This window comes from Oreochromis niloticus, linkage group LG20 (genome assembly GCF_001858045.2).
Source record: "Oreochromis niloticus isolate F11D_XX linkage group LG20, O_niloticus_UMD_NMBU, whole genome shotgun sequence".
Lineage (NCBI taxonomy): Eukaryota > Metazoa > Chordata > Actinopteri > Cichliformes > Cichlidae > Oreochromis > Oreochromis niloticus.
The window spans coordinates 15,656,068-15,677,852 of NC_031984.2; the positions used below are offsets into that span (position 1 = coordinate 15,656,068).

At 40.6% G+C, this 21,785-nt stretch overlaps 3 protein-coding genes across 5 annotated transcripts in view; 1 reads left to right on the forward strand and 2 right to left on the reverse strand.

The window, feature by feature from the left end:
- Positions 1-1,881: 1,881 nt before the first annotated feature.
- LOC100695982 (YTH domain-containing family protein 1) lies at positions 1,882-10,710 on the reverse strand. Its single transcript, XM_003439023.5, has 6 exons — positions 10,268-10,710; positions 9,430-9,454; positions 6,725-6,804; positions 4,809-6,455; positions 4,617-4,661; positions 1,882-4,450 (listed from the first exon to the last, which is right to left on the reverse strand). Exons 1-6 carry the CDS (start codon positions 10,292-10,294, stop codon positions 4,424-4,426), a joined length of 1,851 nt encoding a protein of 616 aa, XP_003439071.1. The 5' UTR covers positions 10,295-10,710; the 3' UTR covers positions 1,882-4,423.
- A 169-nt stretch (positions 10,711-10,879) lies between these two features.
- birc7 (baculoviral IAP repeat containing 7) lies at positions 10,880-16,323 on the forward strand. 2 transcript variants are annotated; one of them, XM_005448792.4, is made up of 7 exons: positions 10,880-12,509; positions 12,995-13,094; positions 13,490-13,571; positions 13,698-13,743; positions 14,526-14,735; positions 14,983-15,048; positions 15,226-16,323. In XM_005448792.4, the coding sequence occupies exons 1-7, from the start codon at positions 11,969-11,971 to the stop codon at positions 15,426-15,428; spliced, it is 1,248 nt and encodes a 415-aa protein (XP_005448849.1). In that variant the 5' UTR covers positions 10,880-11,968; the 3' UTR covers positions 15,429-16,323. The 2 variants fall into 2 exon arrangements, with proteins under 2 accessions (XP_005448849.1, XP_003438922.2); XM_003438874.5 differs by having other exon boundaries at positions 11,588-12,509; positions 15,229-16,323.
- The window catches only part of nkain4 (sodium/potassium transporting ATPase interacting 4), a 51,652-nt gene continuing 45,531 nt past the window's right edge, over positions 15,665-21,785 (reverse strand). The window contains exons 6-7 of one of the 2 annotated variants that reach the window (XM_025901551.1): positions 18,694-18,778; positions 15,665-17,985 (exon numbers count right to left, since the gene is read on the reverse strand). In XM_025901551.1, coding sequence (XP_025757336.1) covers positions 17,976-17,985; positions 18,694-18,778 — 95 coding nt within the window. In that variant the 3' untranslated portion in view covers positions 15,665-17,975. The remainder of the gene's footprint in view (positions 17,986-18,693; positions 18,779-21,785) is intronic. The other variant, XM_005448793.4, reaches the window with a different exon arrangement.

Consider the following 21,785-nt stretch of genomic DNA (forward strand, 5'->3'; position numbering starts at 1 on the left):
GCACCAGCTCCGAAGCTCGCCAAGAAATCGCCAAACTGTACGTGTCTGACAGCGGAAACAGCTGTGAGCGCATGAATGCTAAATCCATATCGGTGGGATTATGTGCCTTCCTTGTGTGGCAATTTTTTTTTTTTTTTTTTAGGTATTTTACCAAATGTAACAGAGGCCACCACCGAGGTGTTGTGGACTTTATAGCTTCAGCCGGGGTTGGCGTCTGATGAATTATTTCTAGAGGAAAAGTAGGACAGCAGTTCCACTCCGACACACCTCACGGTGTGGCTGAATCCTCGGGCCCACAGCACAGGCTGAAGAGCCTCGAAGGGTTTACAAACTGACCATAGCGACAGGGTTTATTCGCACGGAGTCAGCATATAGAAACATAGGCGATTCAATGCCACCTACAGGCGTCCCTCAGACAACGCATCGCGGAAGCTGTATATCACTCACGGGGCATAGCAATGAATACTAAATAAGATAAAGTCCCACAAAATAATTGACTGCTCCTTTTAGACCAGCTCGGTTTTCACTCTGCTGTTAAACAGGCCATTGATTTACAACCAGCACTACAGAAGAATAGTGCCTGTGATAGTGCTTGTCTCCACTGGATGTTTTTGGTTGATACCTCGATAAAATTGAGCTCAGATGGGTATGCTTTTAATGATCATCTGAAGGTCTTCAAAACATATTAAAAAATAAAAGCTTCATTAGATATGAATAAATGAATGGCCCAACATTACCACAAAGAGCCAGAGGTTGTGTTTTCTGTCATTTCCCAACACTTTTAGTTCAGTATTTGCTGCTGTCATGTAACTTGAAACCTCAGGTTTGGAGCTTGTGTCACCTAAAAAAAATCTTCTTTTTCTTTAATTCACTCAGGAAGATTTCCAGCAATAAGAACTCATCTCATTCTATTAGCAGTTAATCTAGCACCTTTTGCTGCTTAATCTGTAGATAGTCTGAAAATATTGTTTGCCTGTTGTTATAGCTGAAATTATATTTTGTAATGATGCAAAACAAATAAAGAATAAGCTGCACTGAGTTTTCTATCTGTTCTTGTGATTATTTTATTACCAGTTGTATGCCCTCATCCAAGTTTTGCATCCATGGACTGTTTGCATAAGCATATTTTATAAATGTAGAACTGAGAGTTACACATTAGCAGTCTTGTGATATAGGTTTTGTTCCACAGATCTTCCCTGATGATCTGGAAAGGATTCGCTCATTTGCGCGCGCATCCTTTAAAAGGATCACATTAATGTATATCTAAGGTAGAAGAAAATCTCCATCTCTGTTTCACAAAAGATTTCAGAGTGTTTTCACCCCAGATTGTGACTGGAACATCCTACCAGCAGGTCCTTCAAATCAAGAATTCAGCACCACGGAGAGCTCCTGTCAAGGGAAGAAAAGAAAATCTATTGTGGATCAATTATATCATTAACGGAGTTTCAAAACAACTTTCATTTACAGCAAGCGAAAACAACATCTCAGACTAAACAACTAGATTGCCCCCACCCTTTTCCTAATTCAAACCTAAAGCCTCTATCTTGTATTATTTTAGAAGTGTAAAATGGCAAAATCAATTTCAATAAATTTCAAATCTGTTTTTATTTTTATTCCAGGGGGCAGCAACTCCATTTGTGCACTCAAATTCTTCTCTAGACTATTTGAAACTGTGGACACAGGTGCCTTATACTACAATAAAGTATTTACACTGTTGTCAGCATCATGGTGAAAAACACAAAGAAAAACAAATTGCAGCAAAGAAAACCTTTCAGTGACATTTAAGCTCTGCAGGCTGCACTACAGAGATTTCACTCATTATATAAGGCCACTAAATGTCTGTTTAGTTACTAACAAAGAATTCATGAGATCAAGACGAAGTAATTTCTGAATGGACAGTTTATTAAGGCTTGATTTTTTTTAATAGATAGAAAACCAAGATAGATCTTTTTGAACAATTTTTCTTCACTACAGCTGTGGCCTACAAGATAAGGTTTATTTAGTACTTTGTATTTCATTGATCCTTTTTGTAATAAATATAATTTCATCGCTAACCTGACATCCCTCTTGCAGCAAACATTTCCTGACAGTTTACATTAACACGCATTTAGGCCCTGTCCTACAATCACAACCAGTCGCTTCCTGAGAGAAAGACGGCTGTGGCTGCGACGGGTCGTCGGCGGCATCCTTAAGCTTTTCCCTGCCTTTACGCTGCTTGGTGAGAGTGGTGTTGGTGAAGGCAAACATGTGAAGGGCGTTCACCGTATTGCTTGGATCCACCTAGCTATTGATTAGTGCAGATTTAAAAAAAAAAATAAAAAAAATAAAAAATAAAATAAAAAAATGAGGAGACAAAGAACAAAGGCTACTGTTAGATGGCAGTTCTCTCGATGATTTGGGGGGGGGGGGGGGGTTACACTGGTCAGGTGCAAACACACACCTGGAAAATACTGCTGTGAAGCAGACAGTTCAAATGACTTGAAGTACCTCAGCACAATGCACTGCAGCACTTGTGCCATTTCAATGTTTTAACGGTGTTAACAGTCAAGACAGATCGCACAGCACGCACATAATCTAACATAATCTGAGAATACAAACAGCTTATTTCCAGGACATGTTTACCTGACATTACTGTTAAGGTGACACGACTTCAGAAAACTGTGAAGTGGAATCTGAAAATTGAATTAGCTTACTGTAAAATCACAACAGAATAAAAATAAGAATTACACAGACGAGAGAAACAAAAATAAAAATCCCTTAAAAGGCAAAGAGGCAGTCATGAATTCCTCTCTTCATCTTTGTGATCTTTCAGTCCAAGATTAAATGACAATCTCAAACTGCTCCAACTCCAACTGATCTCACAAATAATCTTGCTGTGAATGCTCCAAAACGGGCGTCTGAACACCCGTCATCACCCGAAAAAACAAGCTGCAGAGTAAATAATACTTCAACCATCCCCAACAGATTTCCATTATGCAGCTTGCCATGCATGGGCACACACATCTATTAATATTTTTTATTTTTTAATATCCAATCTTTTTTTTTTTTTTTTTAAGCATACCTCAATGTAGTTTACAGTATCATAATCAATGGCTTCAGTCTAGAACAAACTATAATCGCAACATCCAAAAAACACACAGAAACCACATCTCATTCTTCTTATTTTTTTTCTTACTTGATATTAAATCAGTTACATTAACTTTTAGGTTATACATTTTTAGGCTTTCTCCATGAATATATAGGCTCCTACGTTAAAGCTTAGCATTATGACCAACATGATAGACTTAGCGAAACCAAATTAAAGGAAAAAAGAAAGAAAGGATTAAGACAGAATGACGGTGACTGGACAAATATCGGAACCTTCCCCCTTTTTGTGGAACAAAAATATGATAGCAACAATTGATTCAATGCAGCACTTACATCATTACATAAATCTGATAAAGTAATTTAAGGTGGTGGATGCGACAATTCTCTCAGACTGGGTTGTGTACACAAGCAGAATCTCCTGATGAAACATACAAAGGACCCCTTCAAGACAAACATCAAAAGAAAGCAAAGCAGAGGGGTTTGAAAGATGTCAATAGTACAATTTTTGATTTAAATGGTGAGAGTTCTGGTTGTGGAGGACACATCCATTATTTCTTTCCCAGAGGCCTTTGCAATTCCTCCTCTGAAATGTCTCGAGTCCCGTGTGACTTCACACTATCCCTGATTTCTCCAGCAGTGTCACTGTTTGAGCAGTTCTTTTGAGAAGTCACCAATAATTAGAAAAAAAAATGTTAAGGCTCCAGAAAACAGGTTTCTGAAATGAAAATTGTCAGTAGTAAGCCAAAAAATAGAGATTTTGTCGATCTGAATGAAAAATAGATAAAACCTTGAAGAAGTTTTATTATCGCACAGTTCCAAGTCCAACATTGCCTTTGTGATCCTCCAACCCTGTTGGCACAGTTAAACCTCTGAAGCATGGCAATGTTGCCCCCAAATGGACAAATAGGGGCAGGACACATCCGTTCCTGATTGTACTGAAATATAAAGTGGCAGATTTTTTTTTCCTCCATGGTGCAGTCAAACCCTGATTCAATTGGAAAGAGGAGGGGGGAGTGGGTGGGCAAGAGAGAGAAAACCAGTCTGTTGAGAGAAGAGTACGTCATGGAATGGGAAGAAAAATGTTTATAAAAAACTGAAATAAAGAGAGTGGTGGTGGTGGTGGCTAGGTAATACATTAAATCAGCTTGTTATCCCTGCACAAAACGTGGTGGTACATGGGGCAAAAAAAAAAAAAGCACAAGTGTCAATGATGGCAGATTCACCAGGATTAAATTAAAAAAAAAAAAAAAGAAGGGCTTGGTTGCATTTTCATAATCTTCTGTCTTTTAAATCAAGTCCTAGTGTAACTGTTGATCAAGCCAAGGATAGATGTCTTCTATTGTTTATTCCTGTTCTGGCGCTCCTGTTCAGAAAAAAAGAACAAAAACAACAAACAAAAAAATTACTCAAACATTACTCATATGATCATTAGAAAGTAAAGTAAGTGCAGCATTTCTTGGTGAACAGATGTCTACATGTATTTAAAGTGCTGATCAAACGGCAAAAAAAAAAAAAAGTCAGCTTTTTACCTGATCCAACCGAGAGCGGTTCTGTATCTGAGCAGGTTCAAAAGTCTGTCAAAAAAGAGCAAAGAGGAAACAGACAAAAACAAGATCAGGAACAAATCAAGAGTCAAATTACCTAAAGAAACTTTCACCAGTTTTTCACTAAAAAGGTACAAAATCCTATTTGTAAGATGACAGAGAGATGACTGTACCCACCTTGCGCACCTCTTCCTCTTCTTCCTGTCTCTTCTCATAATGGGAGAAGTCATCAAAGATGGAGGTTGTGTGTTTGTAGGTGGCAATGATTTTGAGCACCTGCTTTGCCTTTTCCAGAGGTACCTCCTGGGTATCACGGGAGTTGGTCACTGGCTTGTTGTCGTTGTTCTCCAAGCGGATGTGGCGCAGCTGGCTATTAGGCACATCCTTAACAAACAACCAGTCCACATCAAACTTGCCTTTCCACTTGTCCTGTGCCCAAACACCAGCACTGGTCCCATAGTCCACTGGTGAACGCATCTCTGCCACACCACAGAAATGACCACTGCCATTGACACTGAACAGGAGGTATACAGGACCTTTACCATTCATGGCCCGGAAGGCTGAGTCCAGCCGCTTGTTGCCATGCTCAGTGCTGCACCAGATGGAGTACTTGATGGAGCGATGAATATCATCCTCAGAGTAGCTCTTAATGATGAAAACACGGCCATTCTTCAGGTTCCAATCAAAGTCCTTGGGGTTGTAGCTATGGGAGGCCCGCAGCTTCTCCAGCACTGGGTGCGACTCTCCACCAGGTCCTTGGCTGGAAGATGCTTGGGGACCATTGTTCCCACTACCAACCACACCCATCACACCACTACCATCATGGCCAGGTCCACCCTGGCCATAACCTTGGTTACGGTTGCGTGGAGCAATCCAGCGGGTCTGGGGTTGTGGGGGCTGGGTGTGGTTTTGGTAGGGCTGGGGTGGTGGCTGGTGGTGATGGGGGGGCTGGGGCTGTAAGGCCATAGGTGGCATCTGGGGTTGCACCAAAGACTGTGGAGGAGGGGGCTGCATGGGTCCTTGTTGCATGGGGGGTTGAGGTGGCATGGCATGAGGCAGGCCAAGAGGCTGCTGCTGTTGCTGCAGTGGAGCTGTGGCTACTTTAGTCACTGGGCCCTTTTCCCAGGTCCCAATGTTCATGTTGTGTTTGATGGGTGGTGGGGGAAGAGCTCCCCCTGGGTTGGGCATCCCTGGCTTCACCTTCGCTTTTAGCTGCTGTGGTTTGGCAGGCTTGCTGGCAATGGCCGCCCAGGAGGTGGGTTTAGGTGGGGGCATTCCAATCGGCGTTGCTCCGTTTCCTGTGGCTGCCACAGCAGGTCCACCAATCACAGATCCTACAGCCTTTACTGCTGACCCCTGACCAGTGACATCCCCACCGATCTTCAAGCCAACCATACCCTGCTCCAGGCTGTTCATACCAGGGGCTTTGTTCAGGGTATCACTGTGAAACCCTGTCTGACCATCAGGCACCAGAGTGCCCCCCAGGGAGCTGGGAGGATAGCTATAGCTGCCACCGTAGGCTGAACTTTGAGTCTGCTGGCCCTGGGAGCCACTCGTCCCCCAAGCAGAGAAGGCAGGGTTTTCAGGGAAAAAGTTAAACCTGTGGGGATAGATACTGCTTCCCAGGCCCCCTGGCTGGCCAAACACTGTGTCCGGCATGAAGTGATGGTCTCCATTACTCAAGGGTCCATATGGGGTGAGGTATGGAATAGGGGGGTCCCCACCTGTGGACCAGGGAGCCTCACTTAGGGGATATGGAAATCCAATGGAAGGAGCGTAGTAGCTTGGCAAGTAAGGGTCGGTGATGGACTGGTAACTGTTGTTCTGAATGAATAGAAGTCAGAATCACAACATTAGAAAAACTCTGAGTTTAAATTAAAAATACCCCCCAAAAATTAAATACAACTCTGCTAGTTGTAGATTTTTGATAGGTAAATAGCTAAATGCTTCATACAAATCACATTTCACTGCTTAGGTTACCAGGTTCACTTTTTTATAAACAGTGACTGTTCATAAATTTGCCATGCTGTGGCATTCGATAATGAATAACATTCTTACAACTCATGTGAGAGAAGCTGAAGAGCAGACTTTACCTGAGTTGATTGACTAGTGAGGTATGGCTCAAAGTCATTGTCATGGACAGTGTCCTTCTGATGCAGTGAACCATTTTGCACTGTAAAAAACAAAACAAAAACATTAATGGATCATTTAAACTTATTTTGTACTGAGGATGCAGTTATGTTTTGAGGGCTATATAGCAACAGCTTTTTTAGCTTTCAGGATGTAGTGTGTTCAGGGATAACCTTATGATTGTATGAAACTCTTAATATATTTTTAACAAAATCAAAAATCAAATCACACTGATATTACTTCTATAAATGTCGGTTTAATCAGTCTTTAATGTCTCTGCTTTTCCAAAAGACAAAAAACCCCAAACATTACACCAAAACTGGCAAACCATGCCAGACAACCATATACCAGATGTGGATGAGCTTGTGGCCTGTTGCCAGCCAGACCTGAGATGAGCACAATTTAAGACCTGTCTGTCACTTCACCTACTCCAAAAGCTGCGGCAGATCAAATATACCAATATCAGTGTTCATGAAGAACCGACAATAATAAATTGCAAGTAAATATTTCTGTGTAATAATTAGTTGGGACAAAAAAAAAAAAGTTAATTTACACAAATAACCTACAACATTTCAGTACAAAGGAGTTATTGTTTTGGACAGCTGCAGTAATAAGAATTTTGAGGCACGGGTGCAGTGAAAATGTAATAAAAATGTGATTTATCATCAAAAACTACATTTTGATATTTAAAGCTCTTAGTACCCAGGACTTTTGGGTCCCTCACCTGTGAGAGGAGAGCAATTTTGAAGCAACAGGAAGTTCTTCTTGTGCCTTCAAAACAACATTAAGCAGGTTCTTTTCAAAATAGCTTTTTCATGGCAATCGTTAACAATTTGGTGGTATGATACAATTCACTCTGATTACAAGGGTTTCTGATTATGATAGTATTCACTGGAAAAAGACTGTTAATGTGGATGGAAAGTAACAATGTGAAATTTTATCAACATGGGATTTAGGAAATGTAAACTAGAATCTAGTGCATCTCCAGTGATTGGAACCTTTATTCCCCCACCCTTTATTATATTGCAAACATTTGCAGGCAATTTTATAGGCTATAGGTGTGTGTGTGTGTGTGTGTGTGTGTGTGTGTCATACTACAAAGATGGATTTGTGACCTTACTATAAAATCATGAACTAAATAAATGCCAAACCATAACAGACATAAATCATTGCATCTCATTAATATCAATCCCGTCTGTAAACATAAAAATGAAACATGTTCGCCCAAATGCCACATTCTTGAAAATGTTACTGAATCCACAGGAAAGGGAGGATGTCAAATTTTACATCATCGGCCACATACACAAATCCAAGGCCACAAATGTAAGAGATCCGTCTGCACAAGTAAAAACATTCTGCTAGCCAACTGCCAATTAAATGTCCCTTTTCCCCCCTGTGAATCTACTCTAAAAAAAAATATATATAACATTTTTATATCAGGCAGTGAAAACCAGGAACTTTGCTGTGTTTTATTTGTTAATGTTTATCTAGTAATTCTATTTTGTCAGTGTCAATGGTTTTTATCAGTAGGAAATACTGTAAAATACAGTTAAAAGTCCATAATCTATGCCCTCCATCACATTTTCCAAAGCCCTCCACTGGGCCGGAGCGGGGTCTTTGCCAGACTAATTCTGACCACGGGCCTTGTGTTTGACACCACCGATCTAGAGGTTTCTGAAAAAAAAAATTTCAATAGCAAAGGTATTCTAATCTAGTATATCCCACTGAATGTGAAATAGTACAGTATTTTGCCATTTGGCTTTAATATTATTTGTATTACATGTTAACACTTGACTTATGAAGAATAAGAGCATTAAAATAAAAATATCACTAGCGGAAAAGATATCACCTTTTAATGTAGATATTCATCTACCAGTGTCAAACACAAAAGACAATGTAGTTTGACAATCCAATTAGATAATTTTATCAATAAATTTCCATTACACTGTATCAATCTCCAGCATAGTGTACTAATTACTCAGAAATATGGTACTGCACACCACAGAGAGGATAAGGATGCCAATTTCGCTGCTTTAGGTAAAACCAGACTAACTATGGTTCTTCGGTCTGTTGTAACAGTGTTTTAAGTAGTACCAACCTGGGAAACTATCTCCTTTGATTGCTACATGTGGAAAATGACAACTTCGGACACTGACCCAATCTTAATAAGCCAAATTCTAAAGAGTTCATCTATGAAAGTTGGCATTTATTCTAAAAAGTGTCTGTGTCTGGGGGGTGAGGGACTGTAAAAACATTGTACTAAAAGATATTTAGTGTTATGATAATGGTGGTGGTGCACTGTCCAAGACATTGGTTCAAAAATCAATCATATGCTACTTGTGACATGGCTCTGGTAGCATATAATTTATATTTCCATAGTCATTTAACAATGCAGTTAAATGACTATGAGGGATGAGGGTACTATCATCCAAAAAAAGGCCACTGACATCTAATTAAAATTATTCGTCATAGAACAAAGGTGATCTTCAAGAACAATATTGTAGTAATTCAGATACTCTTCCCTCTAAGGTGATAAGTGGACTCAAACCACAACAGCAAAACAGATCCACTGGATATCCCCAGGGCAAGCATTTAAAGTTTTCCTTTAATTTGTCCTGGTCTTTAGATGTAAAAAGTAATTATCTTGATACAGTCATCCACAACTCACCTTTAGATGCTTGTCCCTTTGATCTCTGTATCCAAGTAAATCATAGAAAAAGGGGGGGAAAAGAAGACCACAAAGTTATTTTGAGTCGGCCTGAGATATCACACGTAGGTTGTGAGTACAACCCATAATGTTACCTATCCATTGCCCAGAAACTGAACATGAGACTACTTCCTGAAGAGAGCCATCTGAAACATTCGCCTTACGCTACTCTATATTAAAAGGTGTATAGTAATTACACTTTTATTTGGCATACTGTACAATCTAATGGTCTATGATTAACTGGTTATTTAAATAACCAGTTCATGAGAGCTCTAATCCACATACAATTTTGCTAACTACCATAGCTCCCTTAAAATGGCTCTACAAAAGCCATCAGACTTAATGCAGCTCTCAGCTTAGTGTTTCTTAGCAGATTCAAACATTTCGGTCAGCCCAGACACGAGAAAACATTCCATTATAAAAGTTACTATTTAAAGAATAAGTTAGCATGAGCCTTTATGTAAATCTGTTGACGTTAACTAGCTTTGGTTTTCACGTATTCAGGCATTGGCTGCTACTTTTCCCCCCTCCCCAATCGGCACCAAAACATATCATTTCTGTTAAAGATACATCTGACAACAGCCTGAATATTTACGAAAATGTGTCATCTTTCTTACTCCTCTATTAAAACATTTAGCAATTTCACGGAAAGTGGCTAACTCGCTAGCTACAAGCACCGGCCAAATGCTAGTGGCTTGCTAGCACTTCCGAGCAATAGCCATAGCCCAATAAATCGTTAACGTTAGCAGGTGAGGTAGCCTAGAAGCTCTCTACAGACGAAGTAAGTCGTCCTTCCTACCTGAGGGTCAATGCTTGTGGCAGACATAATTCATTAAGCAAATCCCTGGATTCTCACAGAGCCTGAGCTTGTGACTGAATTGCAACCCCCGTGATTTGAAAAGCAAGTTCACAGCTCAGTTACAGTTAGCTTTGTGGCTAGCTGCGCCGCTTAGCGTGTGGCTAGCAGTTGTAGCGCAGGCTCAGCTGTATATTTTCCGCTGTGTGGACGTATCCCAACTTCCACAGTTCAAGTCAGTCGCTTCGGATACTGCGTCCGAAAGCAGTCAAGTCCCCGGTAAAGGTATTCAAGTTGATGGTACGTGTCGCCGAACGGGCCTTTCCGACCGTGAATATTTCAATCTTCGGTCGCCTCTTACTTTGTCTTTTTTTTTTATTCCACAGAGGGAGAGAGAGAGAGAGAGAGAGAGACCTCCTCAGTTACGTTAAAGCCCTGTACACTTCCCCAATGGCTGCTCCATCCGGGCTTTGAGCCGCCGCTGTAGTTCACATCGTTCCCCACGGGGTGGCAAAAGTTTGAGGCATTCTCACCATCGGCAAAGTGCATCCATGGCTGTGATTTAATGGTAGCAACGAATAAATCCAAGTCGTTAAACAAAAAACAAAATAAAACAAAAAACAAAAAAACATAATTCTAGTTCTATAAGTACTATTCCAGGGTCACGAGTGCTATTTTCTGCATCTCCTGTGGGTGTAAATAACGCCAGGAGGTGTCAGCAGACTGCTGGTGGTTTTCTGCAGGCCCCCTAGAACTGACAGTTCAGACAGGCACAGCGCGCATGTGAGACTGTGTGCACAGGGCCACTGGTTTCCTATTGCTATGAATATGGTATATAATCAGCCTGAAACACAATTAGGAAAACAGCTGAGTTGTCATGATTATTTTAGTATAGCTAACTTTACATAGATTAGAAATGCAATTGTGCAGTAAGTGTTACACCCTTTAACCACTAGGAGGAAGCAACGAGACATACGCAATCCCCTAAACTCAGTCAAAGGTCAAATTTATTTACTGTGTATAGTGTTAATAGATGGTAAAATGTTTGATTATCTATAATGAAAACAAAGTCGTTATAAGAGCTGTTTTGATTTCCCATCTTGTGTAGGTTATGTTTCGACTTGGCTTGCCTCGTGGCTCATCATCTAGATATTCAACATCCCAACTTTCCCATATATTATAGACTATTTAGATAGGTCTTTTAATTAGATTTAAATGTACACTTTTTTCCTTCCAAGAAAGAAGATGACATATTTTATTATTTTGTGTATTTAAGCAATTAGTTTTCACATTTAATCGTGTAAGCGCTCATTAGTGTGAATGCTTGAAAAGCATTCACAGTATTGTTATTCTAATCTTTATTATTATTATTTTTATTTACTTTTATTCTCGTGACCTATATATTAAGTTGTTTTCTGCTATTTTGTTTAAAGAAAAGCATCCTTTTAACATTTATTAGTTATTAGGGAAAAGCATGCTGCTGAAATGTTTTGCAGCGTTTTCCTAAGAGGCGGAGCAACATGGCATGTTCAGGCTGTCATTCATTCAAGGATCAAAGAGCAAACATTCTGGCATTTGGGGGATTTTCTGGAAAGCAGTCTCCTGTAGGTCACTGTGCAGGCCCCCTGCAGCTGATCACATTATTTTCAACTGGATGTGCTGCGCTGACCTTCAGTGTGCACTCCACTATGGACCGCAAAAGGGATGACTGGCTCAGAACAAAAAGGGAAAGGGAAACCTATATGCTACACAATGATGGATGATAGGCAAGCTATGCTTCACATCCTTGAGGAGCCTCAGATGCGAAGAGAAGGGGAGAGACTTCGAACTTTTCACGACTGGCCAGCAGATGCACCTGTCACATCTGGAGATCTGGCCAAGGCAGGATTTTTCTTTCTAGGCCCTGGGGATAAAGTACAGTGTTTCTGCTGTGGAGGGATTTTAAGATGCTGGGTACAAGGGGATAGCCCAGCCACTGAGCATAAGAGACATTTCCCTGCTTGCAGCTTCATTCTGGGTCGAGCTGTAGGAAATATCCCACTTCAAGCTGACTCCTCAGATTCTGTGGATGGACAGCTTTTGAGTCAGCTCCAGAGGATGACTATGGATGACCAGGGAACAGCTGGGCAAGCAGTCTACCCAGAGATGGAAGCAGAGGATTCGAGGCTCACCACTTACCACAACTGGCCCACCGAAGCCTCAATCCAACCCGATGTTCTTGCCAGAGCAGGCTTTTTCTACACAGGTACTCAAATGTCTCACTCTAAAGCCTAATAGCACTGATCACCTCTTGTTTTTAACAAATGATGAGCAAAACTATAGTATTTATTCGTATTTGTAAGTAAAATGTCCAGCACAGATCTTGTCACTGTTAGAGTGACCAACCCCACTGTGTGAGAGTTCATGGTACAATTGTCTTGCTGACTCATGATGTTGTGGACAGAACAACCTAGACAAAGCTGGAGCTGCTAAAGAGGTAGGATCTGTACAGCTTCAGGCAGTACACGGGGTTTGGACACAATATCATGAACACCATTCCAAGCAGTTTTGTCAAGACAGTATCAGGGAAGGCTTGATTAACCTTGATCACAGTTTGTTCAGGTTATACTCTTTGCATGTATTTTATTCCTTTGGTGTGTGAAGAGATTTTCTGAGTTCGTTCTAAAGCTGCGAAGATTTAGTGGGCGTGTGTCATTGCTCCCTTTTCACAGCCGTTTTATATTATCGCAGGTCACGGTGACAATGTCAAATGCTTCTACTGTGACGGAGGGCTGAGGAACTGGGAGCCAGGCGACGACCCCTGGCAGGAACATGCCAAATGGTTTCCACGGTAACAACAGGACATTTCGCAGGCAGATATTGAAACATCAGCTGAATGCTTTTTTTGTGTCATGCCATGGCAATATTTCTTTTTATATTGAGCACTGTGCAAAGGTTTTAGTCACTCTGGATGTCAAAATTCGCATCACATAATATCATCCGAGATGCATGTGATCAGTCCCAAATTCGTTCTGCAGCATGACCTAATTACCACAAACCAACAGCCAGAGTTATAAAGATCTTTCATGTTTGATTTGAGAAATTAACTGAAAAAATAATTAGGTGGTATTATATTTGAAAAGATGCTCTTGGTCAAATCTCTGGCACACACATATACACCATATGGATAAATGTGTGTCTGTACATTGTAGATTATAAAGCAGCTTTTGTTTTTAAACGTCTCAGATGTGAGTTCTTAATCCAATCGAGGGGGCAGGAATACATCAGCAACATACAGGACACTCATTTCCACCTGGATGACACTATGGTGAGATCTTTTGCTTCTTATCTATTTGGAACATTGGAGATATTATAGCTGCACATTAATGAGATGTAGTTTGTCACTGCTGCATTTAAATCAGTAAAATAAAAAAAATGTATATTACTTCTCCAGGGAGGATCACAGACCTCCTCGAGTAGAGATATCAGCTCCAGAGGCGGTAAGTTCTATAAAAAGCAGATTTATCTTTATGTACCAAAACCTTCAATAAACCTAACTTTTGCTGAGGAGATATGACTAACAACATAGCAGCCTTCTGCTTTCATGTCTCTAATTATATATGTGTACTCTATATATAGCAAAGATTTAAACCATCAACACTTAGTCTTGCTTGTTCACACAAGAGAGAAAAAAGGGGATCAAACATTTCTGTTTGCACTGCAAGTCACACAAAGAGAGAAAAGAGGTCTGCGGCCACTTGATTGATTTATTCCTAAGTCGACCACTTTGGTTGAAATATAGATCTGATGGATAAAAGCATACCTTTCACAAACTCGATTTAATACCTTAAATTAGCCACTGAGTAGCAGGTCCATTTCTTTCTATTCTCATTGCTTTGGGGGCAGCTGAAAATGAAATTAATGGGCGATCAATTACCTGAGCTAATGTTTGCTCTAAAATTGAAGTAATTAGGGAGAGCTATGGAAGCCATTTGACTATTGCTCATGGTTGCAGGGCAGGCATGAGAGGGCAATTATTCCATACAATGAAGGAAGCACAATTATAATCCATAGCAGCTGAAATGCAGAAGGGGTCTGTGCTTTGACATGTTTATATATTGGCAGACTGAGGTAAGCTTGCACAATTTGGCAATTATTTACACATTATCTTATAGAGGGTAGAGTGTGTGGGGTGCTTAGACTAGTATAAAATTCACACGGCATCCAGTGAAGGCTGCTGCTTCTCTCATCATCCTGGCATTTCCCTTCCTCTGATCCCCAGATCTGGTCGGAGGTCTGGGAGCTTCATCGGCCATGCTTTCTCCTGTGGTACAGACTGTGCTCCAGATGGGCTTTGAAGCCAGCCTGGTGGAGAGTCTGGTCCAAACCAAGTACCTTCTGACAGGCCAGCATTACACGTCTGTATCTGACCTGGTTACTGATGTACTGCAGGCGGAGGAGGAAGACAGACAGAGGAGGCCTCAAAGCAGAGGTAGCTGTCATTGTTAGAAAGCAACTAAGTTTATTTACATAACTTGCCTGCTACTTTATATACTTCCACTTCACAATAGAAGGGGGGGATTTTCTACTTTTCCTTTCACTGTATTTGTTCAACAGCCCTCGTATTTCAATGAGAATTCAAATGGGTTTGTTTTTTTTTATTAAGGAAAATTCACAATTTTAATGGATCCTTAAGTTCTGAATATATCTGACTGACTCTTAATGTTTGCGTACATCAGAGCCAGAGATGAGGCAAGGCTCCAGTGCTGGAAATGTACGAACACAGACACCTGTCAGAGGGAAAGGTCAGCAGTCAATATTCTCAAAGATTTTCAAAAAAGATCAACATTTTGTGCTTGTAGTAGTTTTATTTATTTGAAATCAACCAATTAAACAGTAAATGTATAATTGCTTTAGGCTTGACTTACAACACTGTGCTTAAACAAATAGTTTGTGTGTTTGTCTTCATCGGTTTCTCCCAGCAGTTAAGGAAAACAGTCCAGAGGAACTGCTGAGGCAGCTGCAGGAGGAGAGGACCTGTAAAGTGTGCATGGACAAGCTTGTGTCCATTGTCTTCATCCCCTGTGGTCATCTGGTGGTTTGTGGTGATTGTGCTGCCAGCCTACGTCACTGCCCCATCTGCAGAGCTGTCATCAGAGGCAGCGTCCGTGCTTTCATGTCCTAAGGCTGTAGTGAAAAGCTACCCCTATACAGGTGTTGCATGAGTGGCCTTGAGTTTTCCACAGGCCCCAGTTTCTGTTGTACTGGAAAGAATAAAGAGTGCTGATTGCTTATTTTGTCAGGGTTACCAGATCATTTTCTACAATAAACATTTCAAGCTGCCATCATATTTATAGCTTTGGGATTTTTTATTTTTTTTACAAAAACAGAATGACCTACTAAATGACACATGGGACCATCAAAAGAGCACATTCTTTTATTAACAAACACATATTTACATGAGCACAAAGCACAGTTCTGGATAAATAGGAATACACAATCAGGTCACATCGGGTTGGAGGAACACAGGACGCAAAATGGAAGAGAAAAAAAACCCATTTCCACTTTCTATAAAAACAAAAAGTATCTACACAGAGAGACTCTTTTCAGTGGAAATTTAACAAATATAACATGTTTCAACTAATACCAGTCACCAGGTTTAGGAAAAGGCTGTATTGCACTGAGAGGAAGACCTGTTTTACATTAGGATTTTAGAAGCATTTTCCTATTAATACTGATTATGTTACAATATGAGGTGCTTTGTGTTTTTACTCACACGCTAGCTGGCTTCCCAGGAGTGTGTAAACTTTAAATTATAAAGATAACAATGACACAAAAATTATTGCATCTCTCAGACAGCGAGGTGATCAATCGAATGGAAACAGTATTCAGATCATTTTAAGAATCATAACAGTTGAAAAACTGTTTGTCTGGCAGTAAAGCACATTTAAGATCACAGAGGACTCTGACACGCACTTGATAGCTGAAGGTGCTGAAAACAGAAATGAAAAAACTTCCACAGAAAAAAAGCCAAGTGGCCAACTATCCCAATCAATTAACACAATGCAATTACTTTCAAATGGACCAAATCTCAGTCTATATGATGTAGCATACAACTGAAGGAAAATACAACTATGAAAACACAAAAATAAGAAACAAATGCTGGCCAGGGAAAGTGTTAAAAAAAAGGGAGTTTTATGGAAGGTTAGCAGAAACTCAGTAGCCTTGAAATTTGCACATGAATACTTTGAACACCAGAGGGCAGTAGTGATTCACACAACCAGTAAGGCGTGAGCGAATCTGACTTCTTCTTAATGACACTAACAGGAACAAAAGAAGTGCTACCAATCAGTACGGGAGATATGAACTTTTTCATTTGCCTAGGAATAGTTGTCGTGTTTCTGGGTCAGAATACAAGAAATTTAAGTTGCCAGTTCATATAAAGCCATTTAAAGACACCAGTTTTGCTTTTTACTTATTACTTAATATGCATAAAATTACAAAACAAAACAAAACAAAACACTCCAACATGCTCTCAAACAATCACAACTGCGACTATTAACACTGACAATTTAAACTGCTGAAGTGACAGGAGAAAACGCTCTGATCTATTCAGGTATAGGCCACGCTACTTCTACACTGAAGACCATACCCAGACATCTCAGCACTGTTGTGCTCAAATATGAACAATGAAACAACTTCTATTGTTTTCTTCAAGTTAAAAATATGCTATGTAACCTTTGTTTGAGTGTGTGTAATGATCACCCTTGCCAGATCTGACAGTAGTTAGAGGGGGACTGACGTGAAAACAAAGCTTTCAGCGTATCATCTAGCACAAACACCTGACACTTCAGAAACACCGACTTTGTTGTTGGTGAAAATAGTCACAATAATAAGACTCCCGAAATAAAACTAAGACTCGCATGCCATCCTTTGTGTTTGAATGCCTCTTGCAGGCTCACGCTATTTTGCATTCTTGATAGCTCACATTTTCAAACTCTAAATAAAAAGCTAATTTTAACCCTCCCACTTTCATTATTTACATTTTCTATTTTTGACAGATGCCCCTGTAGGTTTGGTGCTTTTGTTCCCTCCCCACCCTCTACCTCTACCTCTACACTCCCCTGTCTCTTCCTGTTCTGCTTCTGTATTTATGCACACACATCCTGGCCTAAAGTAAACAGACAGCACACAATAGCTCATTCCACAGGCTCCACTGTAATTCAGCCCTCCGGCTAAGATTTGAGCCAAACCAGCAATAATATGCTAAATCAGTGAGTCCTCTAAGACACAGCACCACAGACTGGCAATGATGGGCAGCCCCTGATTACATCCACAATGTATTTAATAGCTGTACATGTTCTATACAGTCACAGTCTGGGAGAGGGGGGGGAGTATTTGCCCATTGTGGGCAGGTTGCAGCAGTGGGACCACAGCAGAGAAATCAACACGAACAAAATGATTGATACTTGCCTAAATACACAAATAACCCTAAATACATGCTTTGTTTTACTGCAATTCCCCAGCTCCCTAAACCCATCACGATGGACCCTTACAGAGAAATGTTGGCTTTTCTGGGCAGTACACCAGCAAATTACATGTTTAAAGGACTGAAATCAAAAGAGGGAGGAACGTCTCGCGCACCGAAGCGCACTGGGACGTTTGTGTCAAAGCAACCATTTTGTCTCTGTAGGAATTTGCTGCATCACCTCCCCGCTGGATGTTCTCCTATTTACGTAGACCTGAAAGGGACAAAAAGATAGACAGAAAGGGCAAAGCTTTAGGACTTGTTGAGCAACTAATGGAAAAAGACATTTCTATTCACACAAACACACACACACACTTAGAAGAATTTCTCCAGGATATACAGGTAACTCTCAGTAGGTTGAGAGGGGAGAGGAAAACTTCCTCCTATTAGAGACAGAGTTGATTAAACTGTCAAGAAGCTAATAAAATATTCATTTCATGTTGGCAGAGAATTATTACATTACTTCCCAGGCTTATTTTTATTAATTCCTCTGCACGACTTAAGTGATTAATCCAATTGTGGACATATTTTTATGTGTTTTTCTACCAGTAGCTGCCTGTGGACACACACACTTACATACACAGTGCTATGAAAGGTCTCGATATTCCCCAAAGCAACCTGACAGGATGTAGCATGTTTCAGACAGTAGTTTACTCTCCAGACATGAGTCATATCTCCAGATACTGAGTAAGCAACTCTGTGTAATCTCTGTCAGCAAATGCTGTATTGTAACCTAGAGATGCTGACACTAAACTCTGGCATGGACATGAAAGTGGAGATTATTTTCTTGCACTTTCCAATGCATGTAAAAGTTTCACGATCACAACTTGCACCAACAACAATGTGAAAGGTCACATAAATATGCTTCCAACGCACAGAGATAAATACACATGTAATGGGATGAGAGCGCACTCGTACTTACGGGTACATGGGCTTTAAGAGGAGATGAGATGATTTCTCATTGACATGGTAGAGTGGGAATGGGTCAAATCCTCCAATAAAATCAACTGAAAACAAAGTATTGAACACATAAATCCCGGAGTAAATCAAAAGACAGACAACTAAAAATACATGCACGATTAAAAAAAGGAACTGAATGAAGAATGAAATGGAAACAAAAAGACACAATGGGAACAAATGGAGTGCACAGATGTTGAAATGTAGGCAGCTCGTGAACAACAGTGCAAACTTTGAGACTCTTAGTTTGACAAAATCTACAAAAGTAGAAGGAGAAAAAGAAGGAAAGAAAAAACAGTTTTTCATCTGTGCATCTGCCTCAAGCCTAAGGGAAAGCTTGGGAACAGGTGAAAGCTTGCCAGCTGTCAAAATAGCCTAAGCCTTTTTATCGCTCAGAAACAGAGGTGACCTTCAGCCACCAAATTGATGCTCAAACCTTTCTGTTTATTTTCTCAGTTAAGAGTTCAGACTCTAGGCGAGGTGCAGATGAGCGAGCGAGTGTTATGTCATGCGAGAAACAGAAGGACATGCTGGTACCAAAGTGCACTGTGTTTTTCACAGATGCGGAGAGAGGGATTTTTGAGATGGATGGAAAAGGCTTGGGGCTTTTGAGGGGACATAAACGGCAGAGAGGGAGACAGACAGAGAGGGGAGGAAAAAGGAGGAGAGGACGGGGTGCGTCACGCTTGTCGGTCTGACTGACAGGGAGCCAAGGAGATTAGGGAGTCCGTGTGAAAAAGGCCAGCGTGTCCAGGAGCTGCGAGTCTCCTCTAAACACAGCGAGTGGAAGAAAAGTAAAAGCTGAACCCTATTCAGTGGGAAAAGACACCAAATATATATAGAGGACCCTAGTTGAGTGAATAACAAAATGAGCACATCTGTTTCTTTTTTGGAACCCAGCAGCTGTGGTGGAAAAACACACATACAAGCCAGCCATAGAGACTAGTGGAAGGCCCAATCAGTTCCATCCAGATAAGAGGAGGCAGGGGTGGTCTGCTAAATGCTGATAGGTAGACAGGATGCACACACCAGCCAGAGGGGTTGTGCTGTGTCACCCCTTCCTCTGACCCTGTCCCGGTTTCCAGGCATTCACTGTTTCATCTGCACACCACAAACACACACAGATGCCACCCACCCACCAAAAGATACAAAGATGCACACACTCACACACACACAAAGACCTCTCCCCTGCTCTTTTCTGTACGAGTGATTTTCTCATTATAAGCAGGTGGGGATCCATCTCCTGCCATGATAAACCGTGCTGAGGAATACAGCTGGATGATAATCACGGTTGCCATTTTTAGACACGCTACAGCTCGTGGGATAGCAAAGCAATATCGCTCGGTGGATCCCTCCACCAGTCCGTGAATCTAATACTCTGGCTCAGAGTGAAATATCAGGTTGACTACTGGATGGATTGCCACAAAATTTGACACAGATATTCGAGGACTCCAGAGCAGAAATCCCAATGACTTTGGCGATCCGTGTGCCTTTCATGTAATACTACAAATAGGTCAACTTCTCCACTTGGAAAGTATTTGAAAGTCAGATTTCTGTAAAGAATCTTGTGACATATTCACTGACCAACCTAAACCTAAACTTAAACTGGGCCCAGTGTGTATGTATTGTATTATTTCCTTATTTTCTGTCATGTATATACACTGTTAGAATGCTAGTTTCTCCTATTTAGCAGAGCCAGAGTTAAAAATAATAAGCTCGGGCATGTGCAAGCAATCCTCATAAGCTCTTTTCACAGTAGTCTTTTCGCATATAATTGCTAAGTAAACACAGGTATTACTAATTAATCAGTAACATTAATTATGGCTCTGTTTTTAAAAGACAGGAAACAGCTGTGAAACACTAAATAGAATGGGGCCACTTCTGTTTAATCAACCTGGGCTACGATGCTTAAAATTGCTGCTTAGAAAATGACCTATGAGCTAAAAACTAAGGCTTTTACAGTACAGAAGCCCCACCCACCTGCTGTTCAAACCTTTTGTTTACAACGGACAGCCAATCATAAGAAAGCTGGCTTAAAGGGAGGGGGAAGGGTTGTGAAAGAGATTGTTTCATGTAGATGATGAATTGAGGGGCTGCGTCTGCCAGGACCCAAATAAGGATTATTTTGTGTGAATCATTTAAATCTGCTTTATTAACATTTCAAGAAAGAAAGAAAGAAATCCTGGCTTGGGCATAATAGGTTGCCTCTAAAGCTGCCTCTTCTCACTCTAATGAAGACATTCAGTGTGTCAAAACATTACTTTGCTCTCTATTAAATGCTTAATTTATAACCCCGACCTCTATTCCTCCTACAGACTATATTGTTTTTCAGCCAGTTAATTGCTTGTTCCATGTTGAATCATTTCCCTATTAATTACAGCATGCATCAGTCTGACCCTGCTCTGAGGTCGGTCTTCTGTGCAGCTCACTGATCCTTGATGGTGGAGAAATTGCTGAAAAAAAAAAAATCCATACGACTGTGTTTTTTCAACATTAAAAACACAGCTCTCTGAAAACATGTCAGGTGTGATCGTCTATCTCACTGTAATGTGTTCCACTTTTCTGGGAATGTTTCAGACTGTAGCAATCTTTGTCGATGCAACAGTAAATAAAAGTGAAAAAACTGTTAAGAAGAAATAGTGAAATTTTCCAAGATCAAATGTGGCTTGTTTATTCAGAACAGATCTCTTAAGAATCTATTTTTCCTTTTGATTTTGCAGGATGGTAAGCTTAAAACACACACTGACAATCTAGTAACACCAGTGCAAAAGAAAACCTTTAACAGGAGAGATTATTAAAACAGATAGTGGTGGTTTTTTGACACCAACAATGACAGAAGCAAGATCACTCTCTTCCAAGCAGATTGAGCAAGCTGTGTTTTTTCCCCTTCTGCAGACACATGCAAGATATGAAAGGTATGTAGGTCAGTAGTTAAGGCATCTAAGTAGTGCCCCCAAACAAGCAGGGAGTAATGTAATGTAAGACGATTATGTTTCAGTTCAAGTGGAAATCAGAGGACCTGTACTGAGCCAGCAGAGATACAGACAGTCAGTGTGT

Excerpts from the sequence above, each read along its gene's own strand:
- LOC100695982 (XM_003439023.5), bottom strand. The coding sequence starts at position 10,294 with ATGTCTGCCACAAGCATTGACCCTCAG. Across the intron at positions 9,455-10,267 it reads CCACAAGCATTGACCCTCAG|AGATCAAAGGGACAAGCATC; the intron begins GTAGGAAGGACG and ends ACTTGGATACAG. Across the intron at positions 6,805-9,429 it reads AAAGGGACAAGCATCTAAAG|TGCAAAATGGTTCACTGCAT; the intron begins GTGAGTTGTGGA and ends TGTTTTTTACAG.
- birc7 (XM_005448792.4), top strand. The coding sequence starts at position 11,969 with ATGACTGGCTCAGAACAAAAAGGGAAAGGGAAACCTATATGCTACACA. Across the intron at positions 13,744-14,525 it reads AGATATCAGCTCCAGAGGCG|ATCTGGTCGGAGGTCTGGGA; the intron begins GTAAGTTCTATA and ends TCTGATCCCCAG. Across the intron at positions 15,049-15,225 it reads GACACCTGTCAGAGGGAAAG|CAGTTAAGGAAAACAGTCCA; the intron begins GTCAGCAGTCAA and ends GGTTTCTCCCAG.